Here is a 20,998-nt window from a genome sequence, read left to right as displayed (position 1 = left end):
ACTAATTTTCTCATGCTCTCTTTTGTCTCTCTGCAGCAGACCAGAGGAGGCTGGTGGGAGGAGCTATAGGAGGACAGGCTCATTGTAAAGACTAGGATGGAATTATTGGAATGGTATCAAACACATAAAACATATGGAAACCACATGTTGGACTCGGTTCCATTACAATGAGCCGGTCCTCCTGATGCTACTCCCACCAGCCTCCTCTGCTGTAGACATATAATGGGCATTATGTTTGGAACATGAAATCGCAATAAAATCGCAAGTATCAAATCACAATTGTGGTGGTTATTTATTTATTATCAAATGAGGAGAGACAAACTTATCACACAAGTCAGAGTTCTACTTAGTCTTTATTCACTTATTAATAAGGAAAGCATGTCACACACACACAAGTAAGTGATCTGCAATAACGATGCCTGGTCGACGAACCACCCCTAGATGGTTTGTTGAGAGCCCCGACACAAAAGATACAACTATCTTCTATAGTAAAGATACTCCCCCTGAGTCTACATGACAACATATGTGTGCAATGGGTCACAAGGTTAGGATTCGTATGAAATAAATTAATAATTCACAGTATCTGCTGTAAAGACTTCTGATTGTGTGTAAACCAGGGTCTTGCCACCAAAACAAGGTTCACCTCATCATTATCCATACCGGAGAGCCATCTCTCACTGGTACCTTCCAGTCAGACCAGAGCAATCTCCCTCACATGAATGGAATGTGGCTTGTTATTAATTTATTTTTTTATTTCACTTTTATTTAACCAGGTAGGCTAGTTGAGAACAAGTTCTCATTTACTGGAGTGAACCAAGGACTATATATATTCCTAGTTCTACATTTTTTGAATGGGGCATTCTTATTTAAGATGGTGAGGAAGGCACTTTTAAAGAATAGCCAGGCATCATCTCCTGACGGGATGAGGTCAATGTCATTCCAGGATACCCTGGCCAGGTCAATTAGAAAGGCCTGCTCGCAGAAGTGTTTTACGGAGCGTTTGACAGTGATGAGGGGTGGTCGTTTGGTTGCAGACCCATTACGGATGCAGGCGATGAGGCAGTGATCGCTGAGATCTTGATTGAAAACAGCAGAGGTGTATTTGGAGGGCGAGTTAGTTAGGATGACATCTGAGGGTACCCGTGTTTACGGATTTGGAGTTGTACCTGGTAGGTTCATTGATAATTTGTGTGAGATTGAGGGCATCAAGCTTGGATTGTAGGATGGCCGAGATGTTAAGCATGTTCCAGTTTAGGTCACCTAGTAGCACGAGCTCAGAAGATAGATGGGGGGGCAATCAATTCACATATGGTATCGAGGGCACAGCTGGGGGCAGAGGGAGGTCTATAGCAAACGGCAACAGTGAGAGACTTGTTTCTGGAAAGGTGAATTTTTAGAAGTAGAAGCTCAAATTGTTTGGGTACAGACTTGGATAGTAATACAGAACTCTGCAGGCTATCTTTGCAGTAGATTGCAACTCCGCTCCCCTTGGCAGTTCTATCTTGGCGGAAAATAGTTAGCGATGGATATTTCAGCATTTTTGGTGGTTTTCCTAATCCAGGATTCAGACTTCCGGGTTGGGAGAGTGTGCTAAAGCAGTGAGTAAAACAAACTTAGGGAGTAGGTTTCTAATGTTAACATGCATGAAACCAAGGCTTTTACGGTTACAGAAGTCAACAAATGAGAGCACCGGTGGAGTGAGAGTGGAGCTAGGCACTGCAGGACCTGGATTAACCTCTACATCACCAGAGGAACAGAGGAGTAGTAGGATAAGGGTACGGCTAAAGACTATACGAACTGGCCGTCTAGCACGTTCGGAACAGAGAGTAAAAGGAGCAGATTTCTGGGCACGATAGCATAGATTCAAGGCATAGTGAACAGACAAAGGTAAGGTAGGATGTGAGTACATTGGAGGTAAACCGAGGCATTGAGTAATGATGGGAGAGATATAGTCTCTAGAGACATTTAAACCAGGTGATGTCATCGCATATGTAGGAGGTGGGACAACATGGTTGGTTAAGGCATATTGAGCAAGGCTAGAGGCTCTACAGGAATTTTTTTAATTTTACCTTTATTTATCTAGGCAAGTCAGTTAAGAACAAATTCTTATTTTCAATGACGGCCTAGGAACAGTGGGTAAAACTGCCTGTTCAGGGGCAGAACGACAGATTTCTACCTTGTCAGCTTGGGGATTTGAACTTGCAACCTTCCGGTTACTAGTCCAACGCTCTAACCACTAGGGTACCCTGCCGTAACCACTAACCAAGACCGTAATGGACGAGGCAAGCAGTTAGCAGAGGCTAGCAGTTAGCAGACCAGAGCAGGCAAGCTAGCAGTTTGTAGACCAGGGCTAGCAAGTTAGCCTTTGGGGGACGTCGCGATGGGGTATGTTTGTTTTTGCCTCTTTGTGCGGTGACGTTGATAGACCAGTCGTGGAGTTAGTATGGTACCAAGTAGCTCTAGGTAGCTAGCAGGCCTAGCAGGTTAGCAGAATGGGCCTTCAGCGGGCGTCGCGCCTGAGGGGCCTGTAGGAATCCTCGGGCAGATTATGTCGGTATTCCAGTCGTAGAGGATCAGTTGAGTTCAGTGCCCCGTACCGGCAGTAGAAGGGGTCCGGATATTGTAGCCCAGGAGTGGGCTTCGGTGGTAGCACAGGAGCCCTGGCTGGGCTAGCTTCAGGCTAATTGGTGCTTGCTCCGGGATGGAAATGCTAGCCAGGAGTGGTCAACCGGGATTGCAGTTAGCTAGTTGCGAAGATCCAGATGAAAATATTCAGAGTTTGCGGTAGGAATCCGGGGATATGGAGAGAAATAGGTCCGTTATGCTCTGCTTTGAGTCACGTTGTTCGAACTGGCGAGAGCTTTCCGAGCTAAAGGTTAGCTGATGACCGCTAGCAATGGTTTCCTAACTGATAGCTTGTAGGTAGTTAGCTGGCTAGCTTCAGTTGAGGAATTCCAGATCCGAAGTAAATAGAAAGATTTTGGTTAGGTTTATCACCTAAGGCATCATAAATCTACTGTCAGCACTAAGCCCTGGAGGCCCACTCTTAGTTCACAGACACAATAGAGTTCTAAGAACTCTATTCTGTTGTGTAAAACAACCATTTGATGCAATAACAGTATTATAACATAATCTTGTAATTTTGCTCTCACACAGTACATATACTGTAGAATCGTGATAATTACAATACATGTCTTATTGGCACCTAAGTATGGTGATAATATCATACCATGAAGTCCCTGGCAGTTCCCAACCCTAAACTAGCACTTTGTTTTTCTCATCCTACTCTCTCTCTCCTCAGCAGCAGTCCTTTTCGTCTACCCCCCCTCTCATCACACACACACACACTTAGCCATCTAGTACACATACTTTGCAGGTATTGATTTCGTCTCACGATTAAGTCATGAATTTACTTAATCAGTCCAAACTAATACCCGCGGTTTAAATAACAAATGAGTGATTTTCACAAGGCTAATAAAACCATCATCCGGATGTTGGAGCGAGTGTGTCTGCAGGATTAGCTCAGTGTGATGAGACACAATACAGAGCCATCCCTCTGTGATGCTGCTGGAGTGTCAGCCCAAGTCCACACCCACTACAGGAGGCTGAGGAAAGGATGCCCACAGACAGCCACAGTACCAAAGGCAACACAGAGGTTGACATTAGGCAAAGCATGGCTTGGCAAACACAAGCATTAAACTGTATCATGTTTGTGTGTCTGAAGCCTTACTGGATTACAGCGTACTGTATGCACACACAGGGCATGGATGATGCTTTACTGTTGTCTACTCCACAATGGTGGCCGTGTTTTTCTATCTTTTGCCAATTTTCCATTGATGAGCATTACTGCCCAAAAACTAGGAGGATGACTGCTCATGATTGTTATGTTAGCTCGCAATGACGCATAGCATGTCTCATGCAATTGTAGTTTCCTGCAGTCAAATGACCAAATTGCCCTCTAGTGGCCTCACAAGTGGAATGTTATTAATATTTGTCATAATTCCATAATTAATAAACATTTAAAAAAAAAATTGTTGCTATATTTCAGTCTTCTGTATATAATATTGGGATGTAAACTCAAAATGTTACACATCTCAACTCTACATCTGACATGGTACATACAGATGTCTTCTTTTTTTTAAGCCCATAACCATCTGTGTGAGGTGTATACTTTTGTTTCAAAGTATATTTCTTTAAGACTACCAAGAAACACTCTGTGTGACCCTGATTTAGCCCACTGCAGTAAAAGGTTAATATTATTTTCAGAAAGAAGTACACAGGCTCTTACAATGCTTCGCAGAGAGGGACATGTTCTTTTCTGAAAAGGTCTGGATGAAATGCAAAATAATAACTTAGATGAAAGCCTTGCCAAAGGGCACTCCCACATATCTGAACAATTGTATTTCAATCTAAATTACATTCGGCTCAGATTCAGAACTAACAGTGTCCAGGCAGTATGCTCTCTCAGCTAAATGAATCTTAGCTGGAGTGATCAATAAACCAAGTTGGAATTTGATTAGAACTATGACGTTATATTGCCAACCAGGGCAATATTCACTTCACACCATTGAGTCATACATGCCTTATTAACCCACTGAGAGCCCTTCTGGTTCCTGAACTTATTATCTGTCCTCACCTCAGAGGCTCTGATGACGGGCTGCAGGAAACCGTTGTAGTTCAGACGCCATACTCTCAGGACCTATAACGTTAATGTGTCCCTACTAAAAGTCATTGAGAGAGCAGACAATTAGTAACTGTTCATGCAAAGCTGCTCAGGAAGGTACTACACTGATCTAATTAATTCTTCCTATGAACAGATGTTTCTCATCCTAGCTGGCAAGAAACACAACACAGTGTTATGAGAAAAAGTGATGAATGTAAGCAAATTATTTTTCCCGTTTCTAACAACCCATTATACAGCGAGCCATAAAAAACTAAAATAGAGTGTAAGTCTGTTTGCTGTCCATCTATATGACCAGCCCCATTTGGGGCGAGCTATTTCAAACCATTGGAGGAGGCACAGTGACTGTGAAATGAGACTAGCCGACCAGTGCTCCGCTCTCAGCTTGCTACGGTATGGCTATCTAATTAGAATTTGTTCATAAAATCGATTGTGTTGTGGCACTTACGAAATGGAGTCGTTAAAGGAGATTAGTTCTTGTTAAATGGGCCCTTTATTAACCAGTAGATGAGGAATGACATGGCAACGGCCCACATTAGCACACAGATACTATCGGCAAACCGGCTGCTGAAACCACTAACAGCGCAGGACTTGGTGAAAACACATTAGCCCGTTCACCTCCAGGGGAGGCTAGTCGCTGGAGCAATAAATAGAGGTAGCTGATGAACAATAGATTGCGAACATATATAAAATCATTCAAAAATGCACTGCGTGGGAGGGGTGTTTCCATAATGATGATTTATGGGCGAGACGTGTGAGAAACGTCGTTATTGTGAAGCTACGTTCCAGTTCCACCTCGACTCATAGCCCAGGGGCAGTGTTTAGCCTCAATGCGGCAGGGAGAGCCTCCCTGGAACGTGGCACCTGCTTTATAGCCTCGACTCTGGTTGAGAGACCGTCTCTGTACGCCTCATGCTCCCCTGTTGAACAAATGCATCAATAGAATTACTCTTGATATTGAAAATTATGAATGACTTCTACATAGTAATTCTTTCCTATTGTTGAATTATTTCAATCCCCAGCATTACTGTAGGGCCAGGAAAACAAGGGAGATGTTCTTTGAAGTGTTTCTGTACATTACAGATCTCCCTCCCTCTCCTTTGAGGCATGTTGTTGCCAAACTGGTCCAGTCTGGGAATTTCATTTAAATTGATGTGCATTCTAATCATGTACAGTTGAAGTCGGAAGTTTACATACACTTAGGTTGGAGTCATTAATACTCTCAACCACTCCACAAATTTTGGTTTGTGAAACTATAGTTTTAGCAAGTTGTTTAGGACATCTACTTTGTGCATGACAAGTAATTTTTCCAACAATTGTTTACAGATTATTTCACTAATAATTCACTGTATCATAATTCCAGTGGGTCAGAAGTTTACTTACACTAAGTTGACTGTGCCTTTAAACAGCTTGGAAAATTTCGGAAAATTATGTCATGGCTTTAGAAGCTTCTGATAGGTTAATTGATATAATTTGAATCAATTGGAGGTGTACATGTGGATGTATTTCAAGGCCTACCTTCAAACTCAGTGCCTCTTTGTTTGACATCATGGGAAAATCAAAAGAACTCAGACAAAATTGTAGACCTCCACAAGTCTGGTTCATCCTTTGGAGCAATTTCCAAACGCCTGAAGGTACCACGTTCATCTGTACAAACAATAGTACGCAAGTATAAACACCATGGAACCACGCAGCCGTCATACCGCTCAGGAAGGAGACTCGTTCTGTCTCCTAGAGATTAATGTACTTTGGTGCGAAAAGTGCAAATCAATCCCAGAACAAGAGCAAAAGACCTTGTGAAGGTGCTGGAGGAAACGGGTACAAAAGTATCTATATCCACAGTAAAATGAGTCCTATATTGACATAATCTGAAAAGCCGCTCAGCAAGGAAGAAGCCACTGCCCCAAAACCGCCATTAAAAGCCAGACTACGGTTTGCAACTGCACATGGGGACAAAGATCTTACTTTATGGAGAAATGTCCTCTGGTCTGATTAAACAAAAATATAACGGTTTGGCCATAATCACCATCGTTATGTTTGGAGGAAAAAGTGGGAGGCTTGCAAGCCAAAGAACACACCATCCCAACCGTGAAGTACGGGGGTGGCTGCATCATGTTGTTGGGGTGCTTTGCTGCAGGAGGGACTTGTGCACTTCACAAAATAGATGACATCATGGGGAAGTAAAATGATGTGGATATATTGAAGCAACATCCCAAGACATCAGGCAGGAAGTTAAAGCTTGGTCGCAAATGGGTCTTCCTATATGGACAATGACCCCAAGCATACTTCCAAAGTTGTGGCAAAATGGCTGAAGGACAACAAAGTCAAGGTATTGGAGTGGCCATTACAAAGCCCTGACCTCAATCCTATAGAAAATGTTTGGGCAGAACTGAAAAAGCGTGTGCGAGCAAGGAGGCTTACAAACCTGACTCAGCTCTGTCAGGAGGAATGGGCCAGAATTCACCCAACTTATTTTTGGGAAGCTTGTGGAAGGAAGGCTACCTGAAACGTTTGACCCAAGTTAAACAATTTTCAAGGCAATGCTACCAAATACGAATTGAGTGTATGTAATCTTCTGACCCACTGGGAATGCGATGAAAGAAATAAAAGCTAAAAAAATGATTCTCTCTGCTATTATTCCGAAATTTCACATTCTGAAAATAAAGTGGTGATCCTAACTGACCTCAGACAGGGAATTTTGTCTCTGATAAAATGTCAGGAATTGTGAAAAACGGTGTTTAATTGCATTTGGCTGAGGTATATGTACACTTCCGACTTCAACTGTATGAACAGCCCCTGCTGTCAGCTTTAGTGAATGAAGAGAAGCCTATCTAGCCTGTTTTATTTATTCACTCTAGACTGGTATGGAAGATGGAACCATGACAGAATGAAAGGAAGACATTTTAGACAAAAGCGTGTCTGTATATTTACACACGTCACACGGGCACACTTGTGCACACACACTTGTGCACACACACATACACAGTAGATCTCCAGTGCAGGACGATCAATTCCATTCTAATCAGTCCCCCTCCCTGATTAAGTGTTTTGTTGTGTGGTTTAATTTATGGTCAGTTTATTTTTTTCTGGCGAAGGTGACTTTCTCGTAGACGGTGACAAATGAAGTCTGACAGTGAAAGCAAGTGAGTCTGCACACAATGCATTTTTAAGAGCCTAATATGCTTGATGAATGACCACATAAAGTTTAAGCTCTATTTCATTCACACCATAATCACAACATTTTGGGGCTGTTGTCGGTCAGTGTCAGTGTTCTTAACGACTCAGACTGTCAGACATGGGTAAGGATAAGGCTGTTATTTAGTTTTGTATCTAGACTTCTGGTACAACAACCTAAAAGGAACACTCCTCTTTCAACAGCTTGTTAACCAGAAGCTGTACTATTCTCATGTAACGCTCATCGAAATGGGTAGACCAAGGGTATATAACAAAGTATTGAGAAACTTTTGTTATTGACCAAATACTTATTTTCCACCATAATTTGCAAATAAATTCATAAAAAATCCTCCAATGTGATTTTCTGGATTTTTTCCCTCATAGTTGAAGTGTACCTATGATGAAAATTACATGCCTCTCTCATCTTTTTAAGTGGAAGAACTTGCACAATTGGTGGCTGACTAAATACTTTTTTGCGCCGTTGTGTGTATGTGTGTGTATATATATATATATATATACACACACACACACAAAAAACACTTTTCTTAATCTTATATTTTAATTGTTTTTTTAATTTATTATTATTATATATTTTAACTTATTTTTTTTATTTTTTTTTAAGCCTGTCACATTTGTGAATGTGGAATGTGTTTTGTTGGTTGATTGAAAAACAAGAACACTTAACTTTAAATTGAAAAAGAAAATAATATAGACTGATCATTTCTTTGTCAGTGGGCAAACGTACAAAATCAGCAGGGGATCAAATACTTTTTTCCCTCACTGTAAAATCTCCATTGTGGAGTTAGAGCAGAGTAATTAGGTAAACATAAGGGAGAGCATGGCTGTAACATGTGAGTGTGGTGTGGTGGAGAACTGAGTTGACCCTGGTCTAATAGCTACGGGCTCTCTCATTGACCAGGTTAGGGCTAACAGCATCATTCTGGTTCCCTTGCTCTCTCTGGGTCATGGGTAATTGGAGCTGAGAAAGAAGGAAAAAACAAAAATGTTAGCCTAATTTGTTCCCTTTCTGTTGGTCCCTGTGTTCTCTGCCTCAGTAATGAAGGTCAAATGAAGGTGTTTTTTAAATGTTTTAATCCCAGCCCGCGTCCCCTTCAGGAGGCCTTTTGGTAGGGGCAGCAGGGTAGCCTAGTGGTTAGAGCGTTGGACTAGTAACCGAAAGGTTGCAAGTTCGAATCCCCAAACTGACAAGGTACAAATCTGTCATTCTGCCACTGAACAGGCAGTTAACCCACTGTTCCTAGGCCGTCATTGAAAATAATAATTTGTTCTTAACTGACTTGCCTAGTAAAATAAAGGTAAAATAAAAAAATAGAGAAACTCCTGCATGTTGTTTTGTCAAGGTGCACCGAAAATACCTGGGGCCTGGCTGAGATATTCATGAAACATCTGTCTGCAATACATTGCATTCATAATTCAATCTTGATTCAATCTTGAGTGAATCTGTATTGTGACGCAGCCTTTGAAAAGGCATTGAGCTTCATTTTTATTTATTTTTTATTTCACCTTTATTTAACCAGGTAGGCTAGTTGAGAACAAGTTCTCATTTACAACTGCGACCTGGCCAAGATAAAGCAAAGCAGTTTGACACATACAACAACACAGAGTTACACATGGAATAAACAAACAAACATAGTCAATAATACAGTAGAAAAAGTCTATATACAGTGTGTGCAAATGAGGTAAGATAAGGGAGGTAAGGCAATAAATAGGCCATACTTGTGAAGTAATTACAATATAGCAATTAAACACTGGAGTGATAGATGTGCAGCAGATGAATGTGCAAGTAGAGATACTGGGGTGCAAAAAAGAGCAAAATAAATAAATACAGTATGGGGATGAGGTAGTTGGATGGGCTATGTACAGGTGCAGTGATTTGTGAGCTGCTCTGACATCTGGTGCTTAAAATTAGTGAGGGAGATAGGAGTCTCCAGCTACAGTGATTTTTGCAGTTTGTTCCAGTCATTGGCAGCAGAGAACTGAAAGGAAAGGTGGCCAAAGGAGGAATTGGCTTTGGGGTGACCAGTGAAATATACCTGCTGGAGCGTGTGCTACGGGTGTGTGCTGCTATGGTGACTAGTGAGCTGAGATAAGGCGGGGCTTCACCTAGCAAAGACTTGTAGATGACCTGGAGCCAGTAGGTTTGGCGACGAGTATGAAGCCAGGACCAGCCAACGAGAGCGTACAGGTCGCAGTGGTGGGTAGTATATGGGGCTTTGGTGACAAAACGGATGGCACTGTGATGGACTGCATCCAATTTATTGAGTATAGTGTTGGAGGCTATTTTGTAAATGACATTGCCGAAGTCGAGGATCGGTAGGATGGTCAGTTTTACGAGGGTATGTTTGGCAGCATGAGTGAAGGATGCTTTGTTGCGATATAGGAAGCCGATTCTAGATTTAATTTTCATATTGGAGAATGGATGGGCCGTGGGAGTTGGGAAGCAGGAGGTTTGTCCCCCAGGTTCTGTGTTGTACTTAGCCCAGGGATTGATTGTTTAGTTTAACTTATTTTGGATGATGCTGATATTCTGACAGTATGGATGAGAGGCAATGGTGCTTGTACTTCCAACGTGTCTGATTTAACTGGCAGTTCTCTTTGTCAATATAGCAGTTAACCACACAACAGATCTCTATCACTTGTCTGTCTGTGTGTCTGTGTGTCTGTGTGTCTGTGTGTGTGTGTGTAAAGTAATGTAGTTTACGAACATTCAATCAGTAAGGCTGGACTGAATGGATTGTCACTTTTCATTCATCGAGTAAACTCACATAATTCACATCACTATCTCACTCATCAGCATAGCCCAGGGCAACTCCAGTCCTCGGGGGCCTGATTGGTGTCACACTTTTGCCCCAGCTAACACACCTGACTCCAATAATCATCTTCAGTTAAAAATGCAATTAGTTTTAATCAGGTGTGTTTGCTAGGGATGGGGGGAAAACTGTGACACCAATCAGGCCGGGGTCCTGGATAGCCAGTATTAATAGGGTAGTGCCTATAACATTACCTCATCAGTATAGCTGGTATTTATAGGGTAGTGCCTAAAACATTTCCTCATCATTATAGCCGGTATTAATAGGGTAGTGCCTATAACATTTCCTCATCATTATAGCCGGTATTCATAGGGTAGTGCGTATAACATTACCTCATCATTATTGCCGGTATTTATAGGGTAGTGTGTATAACATTACCTTATTAGTATAGCCGGTATTTATAGGGTAGTGCGTATAACATTACCTCTTCAGTATAGCCGGTATTAATAGGGTAGTGCCTATAACATTACCTCATCAGTGTAGCCGGTATTTATAGGGTAGTAATAGGGTAGTATAACATTACCTCATCAGTATAGCTGGTATTAATAGGGTAGTGCGTATAACATTACCTCATCATCGGTATTATAGGGTAGTGCCTATAACATTACCTCATCAGTGTAGCCGGTATAACATTACCTCATCATTATAGCCGGTATTAATAGGGTAGTGCCTATAACATTTCCTCATCATTATCATAATATAGTGCCTATAACATTTCCTCATCAGTATAGCCGGTATTAATAGGGTAGTGCGTATAACATTACCTCATCATTAAAGCCGGTATTTATAGGGTAGTGCGTATAACATTACCTCATCATTATAGCCGGTATTAATAGGGTAGTGCCTAAAACATTTCCTCATCATTATAGCCGGTATTAATAGGGTAGTGCGTATAACATTACCTCATCATTAAAGCCGGTATTTATAGGGTAGTGCCTATAACATTACCTCATCATTATAGCCGGTATTAATAGGGTAGTGCGTATAACATTTCCTCATCAGAATAGCTGGTATTAATAGGGTAGTGCGTATAACATTGCCTCATCAGTGTAGCCGGTATTTATAGGGTAGTGCGTATAACATTACCTCATCAGTATAGCCGGTATTAATAGGGTAGTGCGTATAACATTTCCTCATCAGAATAGCCGGTATTAATAGGGTAGTGCGTATAACATTTCCTCATCAGTATAGCCGGTATTAATAGGGTAGTGCCTATAACATTACCTCATCATTATAGCCGGTATTAATAGGGTAGTGCCTATAACATTTCCTCATCAGTATAGCCGGTATTAATAGGGTAGTGCCTATAACATTACCTCATCATTATAGCCGGTATTAATAGGGTAGTGCCTATAACATTTCCTCATCAGTATAGCCGGTATTAATAGGGTAGTGCCTATAACATTTCCTCATCAGTATAGCCGGTATTAATAGGGTAGTGCCTATAACATTACCTCATCAGTATAGCCGGTATTAATAGTGTAGTGCCTATAACATTACCTCATCAGTATAGCCGGTATTAATAGGGTAGTGCCTATAACATTACCTCATCAGTATAGCCGGTATTAATAGGGTAGTGCCTATAACATTACCTCATCAGTATAGCCGGTATTAATAGGGTAGTGCCTATAACATTTCCTCATCATTATAGCCTATAACATTACCTCATCATTATAGCCGGTATTAATAGGGTAGTGCCTATAAATTATTTCCTCATCATTATAGCCGGTATTAATAGGGTAGTGCCTATAACATTTCCTCATCAGTATAGCCGGTATTTATAGGGTAGTGCCTATAACATTACCTCATCAGTATAGCCGGTATTAATAGGGTAGTGCCTATAACATTACCTCATCAGTATAGCCGGTATTAATAGTGTAGTGCCTATAACATTACCTCATCAGTATAGCCGGTATTAATAGGGTAGTGCGTAAACATTTCCTCATCAGTATAGCCGGTATTTATAGGGTAGTGCGTAAACATTACCTCATCAGTATAGCTGATATTTCTAGGGTAGTGCGTAAACATTTCCTCATCAGTATAGCCGGTATTTATAGGGTAGTGCCTATAACATTTCCTCATCAGTATAGCCGGTATTAATAGGGTAGTGCGTAAACATTTCCTCATCAGTATAGCCGGTATTAATAGGGTAGTGCCTATAACATTTCCTCATCAGTATAGCCGGTATTAATAGGGTAGTGCCTATAACATTACCTCATCAGTATAGCCGGTATTAATAGGGTAGTGCCTATAACATTACCTCATCAGTATAGCCGGTATTTATAGGGTAGTGCCTATAACATTTCCTCATCAGTATAGCCGGTATTAATAGGGTAGTGCGTAAACATTTCCTCATCAGTATAGCCGGTATTTATAGGGTAGTGTCAATTTTACCTCCTCAGCATAGCGTCAGGTCTCTCCTTCTCCTTTACTATGAGCAAGCATGTGGAATGTCATTCACCTATTAACTTCACCCTATGATCATGGTACACTAAGGCAATTCCACCACGGTTGCTGATTAACCTATGGACTCACTCGTGCAATAATTACTTTAATCTCTTTCAACCAGTAGACCTCTTTCTGTGTTTGCAAACGTTGCCGCACGAGGGCGATGTGAGTAAGTTGGTTGCAGAACACGGGGTTCTTATAGAAAGCCAGCAAAAAAAAGCCTATATTTACATGTTGCTTATGAGTGCATTTCACACTACTTTTGGATTATAATTGGATTTTAAGGCTTGTATGAATGTTCATGTTTAATATAATGTTTGTGTCATCATCGCAAATCAACTGCATTATACTTAGAAAACACTTCAACCTTAACCAGTACAACTGGTTAGCTTTTGCTACAGACTATATCAATGGGCGTTAGCATTCTAGCTAACAACTGTTGCATCCAAAATAGTTATTTTGCAAAAATCACAACCAAATATAATCTTGGCGACTGTTCAAGCAAGAATCAAAACATCATTGTAAGCACATGAGAACCCCAAAATGTTTTTTTTTGTTTGTTTGGAAGTAATAAAAAAAATCTTGAATAGGCGCAGATGGCGATGGCTTTCTTATTGCAGCCAAGCGTCTTGTGTGTCTGTGCGTGAAGTCGGTGTGTCGTGTACTGGAAAAGGGTCTATGGGCATGAATCTCGTCTTCCACTTGCTGTTTTGCAGCAACAGTCTTCCAACGACCTCCCCACCACCAACTGAAGGCCCGTCATCGGATCCACGTTCTCTCAGTGGGTGAGGGGGTTTGATGCTAGCTGCCCAGCATAGGGCAACCTGTCATCAGCATCTGGTTCTGAGGAACATTCCTCTGAGACGAGGCCTACCCCAAACTATCCTACCCAAAAATATTCAATAAAATTCCATATTCTATTCTGTCTCTGTTGTCATTCAGTTACGCCTGTACTCAATTTAACTGTATTTTGCTCTTCAGGGTTGAATTGAAGGCAGTCAATTCAGGAAGTGATTTTAATAATTTAAAAAATAAAAACATTGAAACATTTTTGAAAAAACTAGCTTCTTGTCCTCAGTTTGAGAAGTCATTAAAAATAGATGCAGTTTTTCCACATTTTGAATTGTTATTTAAGTTTACTTCCTGAATTGACAGCCTTCAAATTGAATTGACCCCTGCCCTTGTGCTCTTATAATCTGACCTACTGTATGTGTCTGTGTGTTGGCAGTGCTGGGAGGTCCAGAGTCTCGCGGGGTGCTGAGGAAGATCAGTGATATGCTGGAGGTCATCATGAAGAGGATGGACACTTTGTCCAAACTGGGCAACACCACCACAGACTCCCACAGACTGGTTGAGCTCAGCTCAGCACTGGACAGGTAGGGTTCTGGAGTTTGGTAGCAGGCCTGCTATTACATAATGTATGGTGTATGCATATATTTGTTTGCATATAAACAAATAATTGGGGGATATTTAAACTAGACGTTGTCTCATTAGTCTCAACATTTTCCTATCGATTTGCCCTGTTATTGGGTGGACATGGACAGTCAGACAGGGATGCTGTGCTGCCAGACATGCAGAGGCTAACAACCTGGAGTTTGCTCTTCTGTCTCCATGGCAACGGACCTCTCTCGTACAGGGGGTTGAGAGGCTCCCTCCTGCCGAGGTTTGCCCGTGTCTGACACTCTGATCATCCCTTCTGGACATCCCTGATCCTACACTCACTGTCTCACACCAGGAAAATAATCCCGGCTCAAACTATGCCTGAGAGTTGCGCTAACTGCCAGAATGTAGAGTTGTGGATGTTTGATATGGATTCTAAACACCAGAGTAGACAGTATTGTTAGAACATAAATTAATCTCACTATTCACATTCCTTGAAAGGTACTATAGAAATGATGAGTATTTTCTTCCTAAATGTTGCCGGAAAGAGGCCATTCATTGCTTATCAAGTAAGCCTAACTGTAAGTGATTATGAAAAAGGGGGAGCATCTCTAGGCTTCAGTAGTTTGCCTCTGGTAATAAAGTCTAGTCTGCTTGGTGACCTGCTCAGAATTCAGCCAAGGTGCAGTTTAACAGATACAAACAAAGAACCCAGAGCCATTCAGAGTCCACTGTTAGGTCTTTAAAAAGGAATCAGCCGTCTCTCTCTCTCTAATGCTGTATATGGTTCTCCAGGGCCAGACACCCATTGTAAATGTATTAGTGGTGTTCTATAGAGGGAGGGCAGGATTCTCTGTCTGGCCACAGGAATGTTTCCTATACTGATCAGTCTGTGTTGCAGTCTGGTGCTGTGCAGAGGACCACTCTGTCTGTGTCTGGCTCTCATCTGTTCTGACATGCTGCCTCATAGGAGGGAATAGGAAGTGATGGCTAACAGTTGCCCGTAGGGTCAAGTGATATTAGAGGGGGATTTTATGCAAAGTAATGCAGCATTTTAGACACACATACCACACCCATGCTCATACACTTATTCCAGAAACACTGGTCTAGACCATTGCCCATTTCTTCAACAACAAAATACTCCCAACCATTCATTTAAATGGATATGTTAGATAAAGCTGTACAGTTTGAACAAAAGCAAAAGGCCAGTGTTGACCACTGTGTACAGTCAGTGTCTCATTGATATGACAGGGCTGTTAGACCCCAGCTATTGATTTGGCTCTGGTTGATACTCCCTGATAAAGTGTCTTCAGCTCTGCAGAGTCCATCTGTAGTACAGTAGTACTCCTTAAGACCAGCATCCTTCCTATTGGAGGGTCCTCAGCTTCCCTGACCAGGTCACAGCAGCCTTGGGAAGACCCAGTGTAGAAGTAACAGATAGAGGCTGAATGGACTGGTGATGATTCTGTCTCGGAGGCCTTGCTTAACCATGGCTATGCCCGTGAGAACGTTTAGTCCTCAGTTCTCTACAGCACACACAGGAGCACTGTTCTTTTATACTGTGGGGCCCAGGCGGCTGACCGACTGCATTGAGATTATACACAATCATCATGACTCCATAAAGACAGCTGGATATCTCAGCGCCTCTTTGGACCTTTATGCTACATCAACGAGGGCTGAGATTTCTGTCTTTATCGCAAGGGAGCCAAAGCAAGTTCACGATGTTCACACTGCCATAATGCTTCAGCTTGGAGTTCCCTGGGCACCTTCCAGTTTTCACTGCTAGTGCCTGAGATAGCTGTGAGTTCAGGGCTAACTCCCTCTTTTTATTGCTGTCTCCTTTTCTCTTTCTTTCTCACTCTCTTTTTTTCTGCATGTTTTGCCAACACTAACATGGCAACAACAAGCCATGGCAGTCAGCTGCCATAAAAGGCATTTGCTAACAACCTAACAACCTAATTGTGCTCTGTTCTCAGTCTCCCAGGGACTGGCTTTAATGTGCTGAGTCACTTTTTCACCTCAACAAATAAATTGTGTCAGAGTTTAAAAGCTTTTTTATTTCACGCTCCAACCAAGTTCCACACAATCAGCATTTCCTCTACTTGTTGAAGCTCAATTAGCAGGTAGCCTAGTGGTTAGAGGGTTGGACTAGTAACCGAAAGGTTGAAAGATCGAATCCCTGAGCTGAAAAGGTAAAACTCTGTCGTTCTGCCCCTGAACAAGGCAGTTAACCCACTGTTCCTAGGCAGTCATTGAAAATAAGAATTTGTTCTTAACTGACTTGCCTAGTTAAATAAAGGTAAAATTAATTAATTAATTCTCTGCTGGGAGGAAACAGTAAGCGTATACTGTAGGAGGGTGGACTTAGATGAAAGAAGTAGCCTTCTATGTTTCTTTTTCTAGATGTGTCCAGGGAGTTTAAGGATTGAGATAAAGGATAAAGATTGAATGTGCATTCCCACTGGGCACAGACATCAATTCACATCTATTTCAAAATAGTTTCATTGAAATTACTAGAAAAAACGATTCATTCAACCAGTGTGTGCCCGGTGGGTTGCCATGGGGAAAGAGATGGCAGAAATGATCAGCAAGAAAGAGAAGACATGCCTAACACTTAATTCACCTGTGCCTGCCCTATTGATGGCCATTCCCCTGTGTGTGTGTGTGTGTGTGTGTGTGTGTGTGTGTGTGTGTGTGTGTGTGTGTGTGTGTGTGTGTGTGTGTGTGTGTGTGTGTGTGTGTTGGCAGGATCCAGCCGATTGGTCTGGTGGAGAGGATCCAGGCTATCGCCCAGAACATGTCTGACATGGCTGTGAAAGTGGAGCAGATCCTACAGCGCAGCATGGCCACCAACAGAGGTACAAGAGACACACACACATCTGACCACTCTTCACATTTAAAAGGTAGTTGTATATGTCTGCCACACTATAATACCCTATTGAACATGACAGGCAGCATTTATGACAGTACTTCAAATGATGAGTCTCCATTCATGTCTTTGTGAAGAGAGCTACGCTGCAGGAGGGCTCTATCTCCCTGTCTTAGCATAATTATAAATAACACTACATGATGTTCAGTGTATGCTGATGAATTCCCCTCTAGTTAAGAAGATCTGAGACTGTCAGCTTTCTTCTATTAGCTGTCCTCTGCTCAGTTCATTGTGCTCCTGTTCTGTTTGAGCAAGAGATACAGTAGGCTACTTACATGCAAAGCGAGACTAACTCCACTAGCCGACACATTAGAAAGCCAATTATAGACTTTGCATATTGTCATTATTTGCCTTGTCATTGAGTAAAGCAGACATGTCCTATTCTGTAGAGACTGTTTTTGCTACCAGAACCTAATCCCCTGGCTAATTTAGTGACACCGCTAGTGTTAGTGCTCCACACTGTGACTGCTGTAGTTATAATGGTAATCAAACAGAATGGCTGCTAATCCTTTGTCTGTGATTGCGCTCACCCAGGCTTGGCAGCACGCTGGTAGAGGAATAGCTTCTGCTCTCTTTAATTAGGCTAATTGGAGCTGGCTGCCGACAAGTAGGGAGGCAGGGGAGAGAGGGAATGAAAGAGTGAGACTGGGGAGAGAGGGAACGAAGGAGTGAGACTGGGTAGAGAGGGAACGAAGGAGTGAGACTGGGGAGAGAGGGAACGAAGGAGTGAGACTGGGGAGAGAGGGAACGAAGGAGTGAGACTGGGGAGAGAGGGAACGAAGGAGTGAGACTGGGGAGAGAGAGGGAACGAAGGAGTGAGACTGGGGAGAGAGGGAACGAAGGAGTGAGACTGGGGAGAGAGGGAACGAAGGAGTGAGACTGGGGAGAGGGGGAACGAAGGAGTGAGACTGGGGAGAGAGGGAACGAAGGAGTGAGACTGGGGAGAGAGGGAACGAAGGAGTGAGACTGGGGAGAGAGGGAACGAAGGAGTGAGACTGGGGAGAGAGGGAACGAAGGAGTGAGACTGGGGAGAGAGGGAACGAAGGAGTGAGACTGGGGAGAGAGGGAACGAAGGAGTGAGACTGGGGAGAGAGGGAACGAAGGAGTGAGACTGGGGAGAGAGGGAACAAGAAGGAGTGAGACTGGGGAGAGAGGGAACGAAGGAGTGAGACTGGGGGAGAGGGGGAACCAAGGAGTGAGACTGGGGAGAGAGGGAACTAGAGTTAACTAAGGAGTGAGACTGGGGAGAGAGGGAACGAAGGAGTGAGACTGGGGAGAGAGGGAACAGTCTGTCTAACGCTCTGTTCTATCCCCATGGCCAGTAGAGTTAACTAACCCAAAGGAGTGAGACTGGGGAGAGAGGGAACTGAAGGAGTGAGACTGGGGAGAGAGGGAACGAAGGTGTGAGACTGGGGAGAGAGTCTGGAACGAAGGCCAGTGAGACTGGGGATGGAGAGGGAACTAACCCAAAGTCTGAGTGAGACTGGGGGAGAGGGAACGAAGCTCTGATCCCCATGGCCAGGAGACAGGGACGCTCGTTCTAAGGAGTGAGTTAACTGGGGAGAGATGGGGAGTTTAATCAAATCAAGTGATCCCCACAGTGTTGTCTAATCCACTGTTCCATGGCCAGTAGAGCATCAGAGATCAGCAAGGAGTGAGAACATGGGGGAGATGGCCAGTGGCTATTAACTAACCCAACAGTCTGTCTAACGCTCTGTTCTATCCCCATGGCCAGTAGAGTTAACTAACCCAACAGTCTGTCTAACACTCTGTTAACTAACCCAACAGTCTGTCTAACGCTCTGTTCTATCCCCATGGCCAGTAGAGTTAACTAACCCAACAGTCTGTCTAACGCTCTGTTCTATCCCCATGGCCAGGAGAGTTAACTAACCCAACCTGTCTAACGCTCTGTTCTATCCCCATGGCCAGTAGAGTTAACTAACCCAACAGTCTGTCTAACGCTCTGTTCTATCCCCATGGCCAGTAGAGTTAACTAACCCAACAGTCTGTCTAACGCTCTGTTCTATCCCCATGGCCAGTAGAGTTAACTAACCCAACAGTCTGTCTAACGCTCTGTTCTATCCCCATGGCCAGTAGAGTTAACTAACCCAACAGTCTGTCTAACGCTCTGTTCTATCCCCATGGCCAGTAGAGTTAACTAACCCAACAGTCTGTCTAACGCTCTGTTCTATCCCCATGGCCAGGAGAGTTAACTAACCCAACAGTCTGTCGAATGCTCTGTTCTATCCCCATGGCCAGGAGAGTTAACTAACCCAACAGTCTGTCGAATGCTCTGTTCTATCCCCATGGCCAGTAGAGTTAACTAACCCAACAGTCTGTCTAACGCTCTTTTCTATCCCCATGGCCAGTAGAGTTCTGTTCTAATACAAGAGACTCGTGCTAAAGCCAATATATGACCCGTTGAAAAGCTTGTCTGGTTTCTGCCCCAACTGGTCCACACTATCCTCATAGGGCTGAATAGCAAAGTTATGAGCAGGTATTTTAAGGATTCTGCCCATAGGGACGTGTTTGTTGTTAATACATGTGTTTTTGTCCCACAGTTAAGGATGGCGCAACAGGACAGTGTGAGGTGCCCAAAGACCCTCAATACCCAGACTGCCCCAGCAAGGTGGATGTAAGTCTGCATGTCATGCAATTTCACAGTGGTTTTCCTGATCCCACAGTCACTATGTCCTTTTGCTCTTGGACTGTTTATTACCCTGCAACTCCAGCTTTACGATCAGCTTCAATCAACCCTGCCTTGTTTCACAAGGATCAATGTCTAGTGCTGTGTTCAGATCAATGAAAGGACCTTGACCAAGTCCAAGTCAGATTTCATGGGTTCCTTAGCTATAATACATTAATTTCTACACTGACATTTGACCCCCTTTGACCTCCTTTGATACATAGAGATACTGTATATATTTATCATTACTTGAGTCTGCCTTGACCTTTTCCCTCAGTGGATGCGTGCCCGCTGGACCTCAGACCCCTGCTATGCCTTCTATGGGGTGGACGGCTCCGACTGCTCCTTCCTCATCTACCTGAGTGAGGTGGAGTGGTTCTGCCCCCCTCTGACCTGGAGGAACCAGACAACCACACCCACGCACAAACCTTTCCCCAAGAGACAGGTGGGATAGCTGGGTTGGCATGGGCTGTTTACAGGGCTGCTATAGTGTGTATGTGTGTGTGTACAGAGTTTGTGTCTATGATACTAGTCTTTGTATTTAATCTCCACTCTAATTTCCCTGTATCCGACTGGCACACAGTCTCCTGGGAGGGGAGTGTGGATATACAGTCACTCTGGGTCTAGTCTAGTCTCCCTCTGCCTTGAATCATGGCTGTTGCTGTTTTTCTTGTGAGAGCAGCATTCCAGTTATTTCTGGGTCCACCAGGGCCAGGTGTTCTAGTTCGTTGCTGCTCCCCGGAGCGCTGTACACTACACACCAATGGGTCGGCTGCTCATTTCAATTATCTGTGCAGCTTAATCATGGATTCTAATTACCTGCCTGGATCCAGCTGGGCTAATCCTGTGACTTCTCTCAGGTGTTCCTC

At 43.1% G+C, this 20,998-nt stretch overlaps 1 protein-coding gene across 2 annotated transcripts in view; it reads left to right on the top strand.

The window, feature by feature from the left end:
* Positions 1–20,998, top strand: part of LOC135555423 (alpha-1,6-mannosylglycoprotein 6-beta-N-acetylglucosaminyltransferase B-like) — an 85,650-nt gene that overhangs the window by 9,933 nt on the left and 54,719 nt on the right. Inside the window, exons 4-7 of one of the 2 annotated variants that reach the window (XM_064987833.1) lie at positions 14,363–14,510; positions 17,263–17,417; positions 20,005–20,078; positions 20,407–20,574. In XM_064987833.1, coding sequence (XP_064843905.1) covers positions 14,363–14,510; positions 17,263–17,417; positions 20,005–20,078; positions 20,407–20,574 — 545 coding nt within the window. The remainder of the gene's footprint in view (positions 1–14,362; positions 14,511–17,262; positions 17,418–20,004; positions 20,079–20,406; positions 20,575–20,998) is intronic. The other variant, XM_064987834.1, reaches the window with a different exon arrangement.

The sequence above is a fragment of the Oncorhynchus masou genome, chromosome 15 (assembly GCF_036934945.1).
Source record: "Oncorhynchus masou masou isolate Uvic2021 chromosome 15, UVic_Omas_1.1, whole genome shotgun sequence".
NCBI lineage: Eukaryota > Metazoa > Chordata > Actinopteri > Salmoniformes > Salmonidae > Oncorhynchus > Oncorhynchus masou.
The sequence above is the reverse complement of the archived record's forward strand: the minus strand, read 5'-3'. Positions and strand labels throughout refer to the sequence as shown.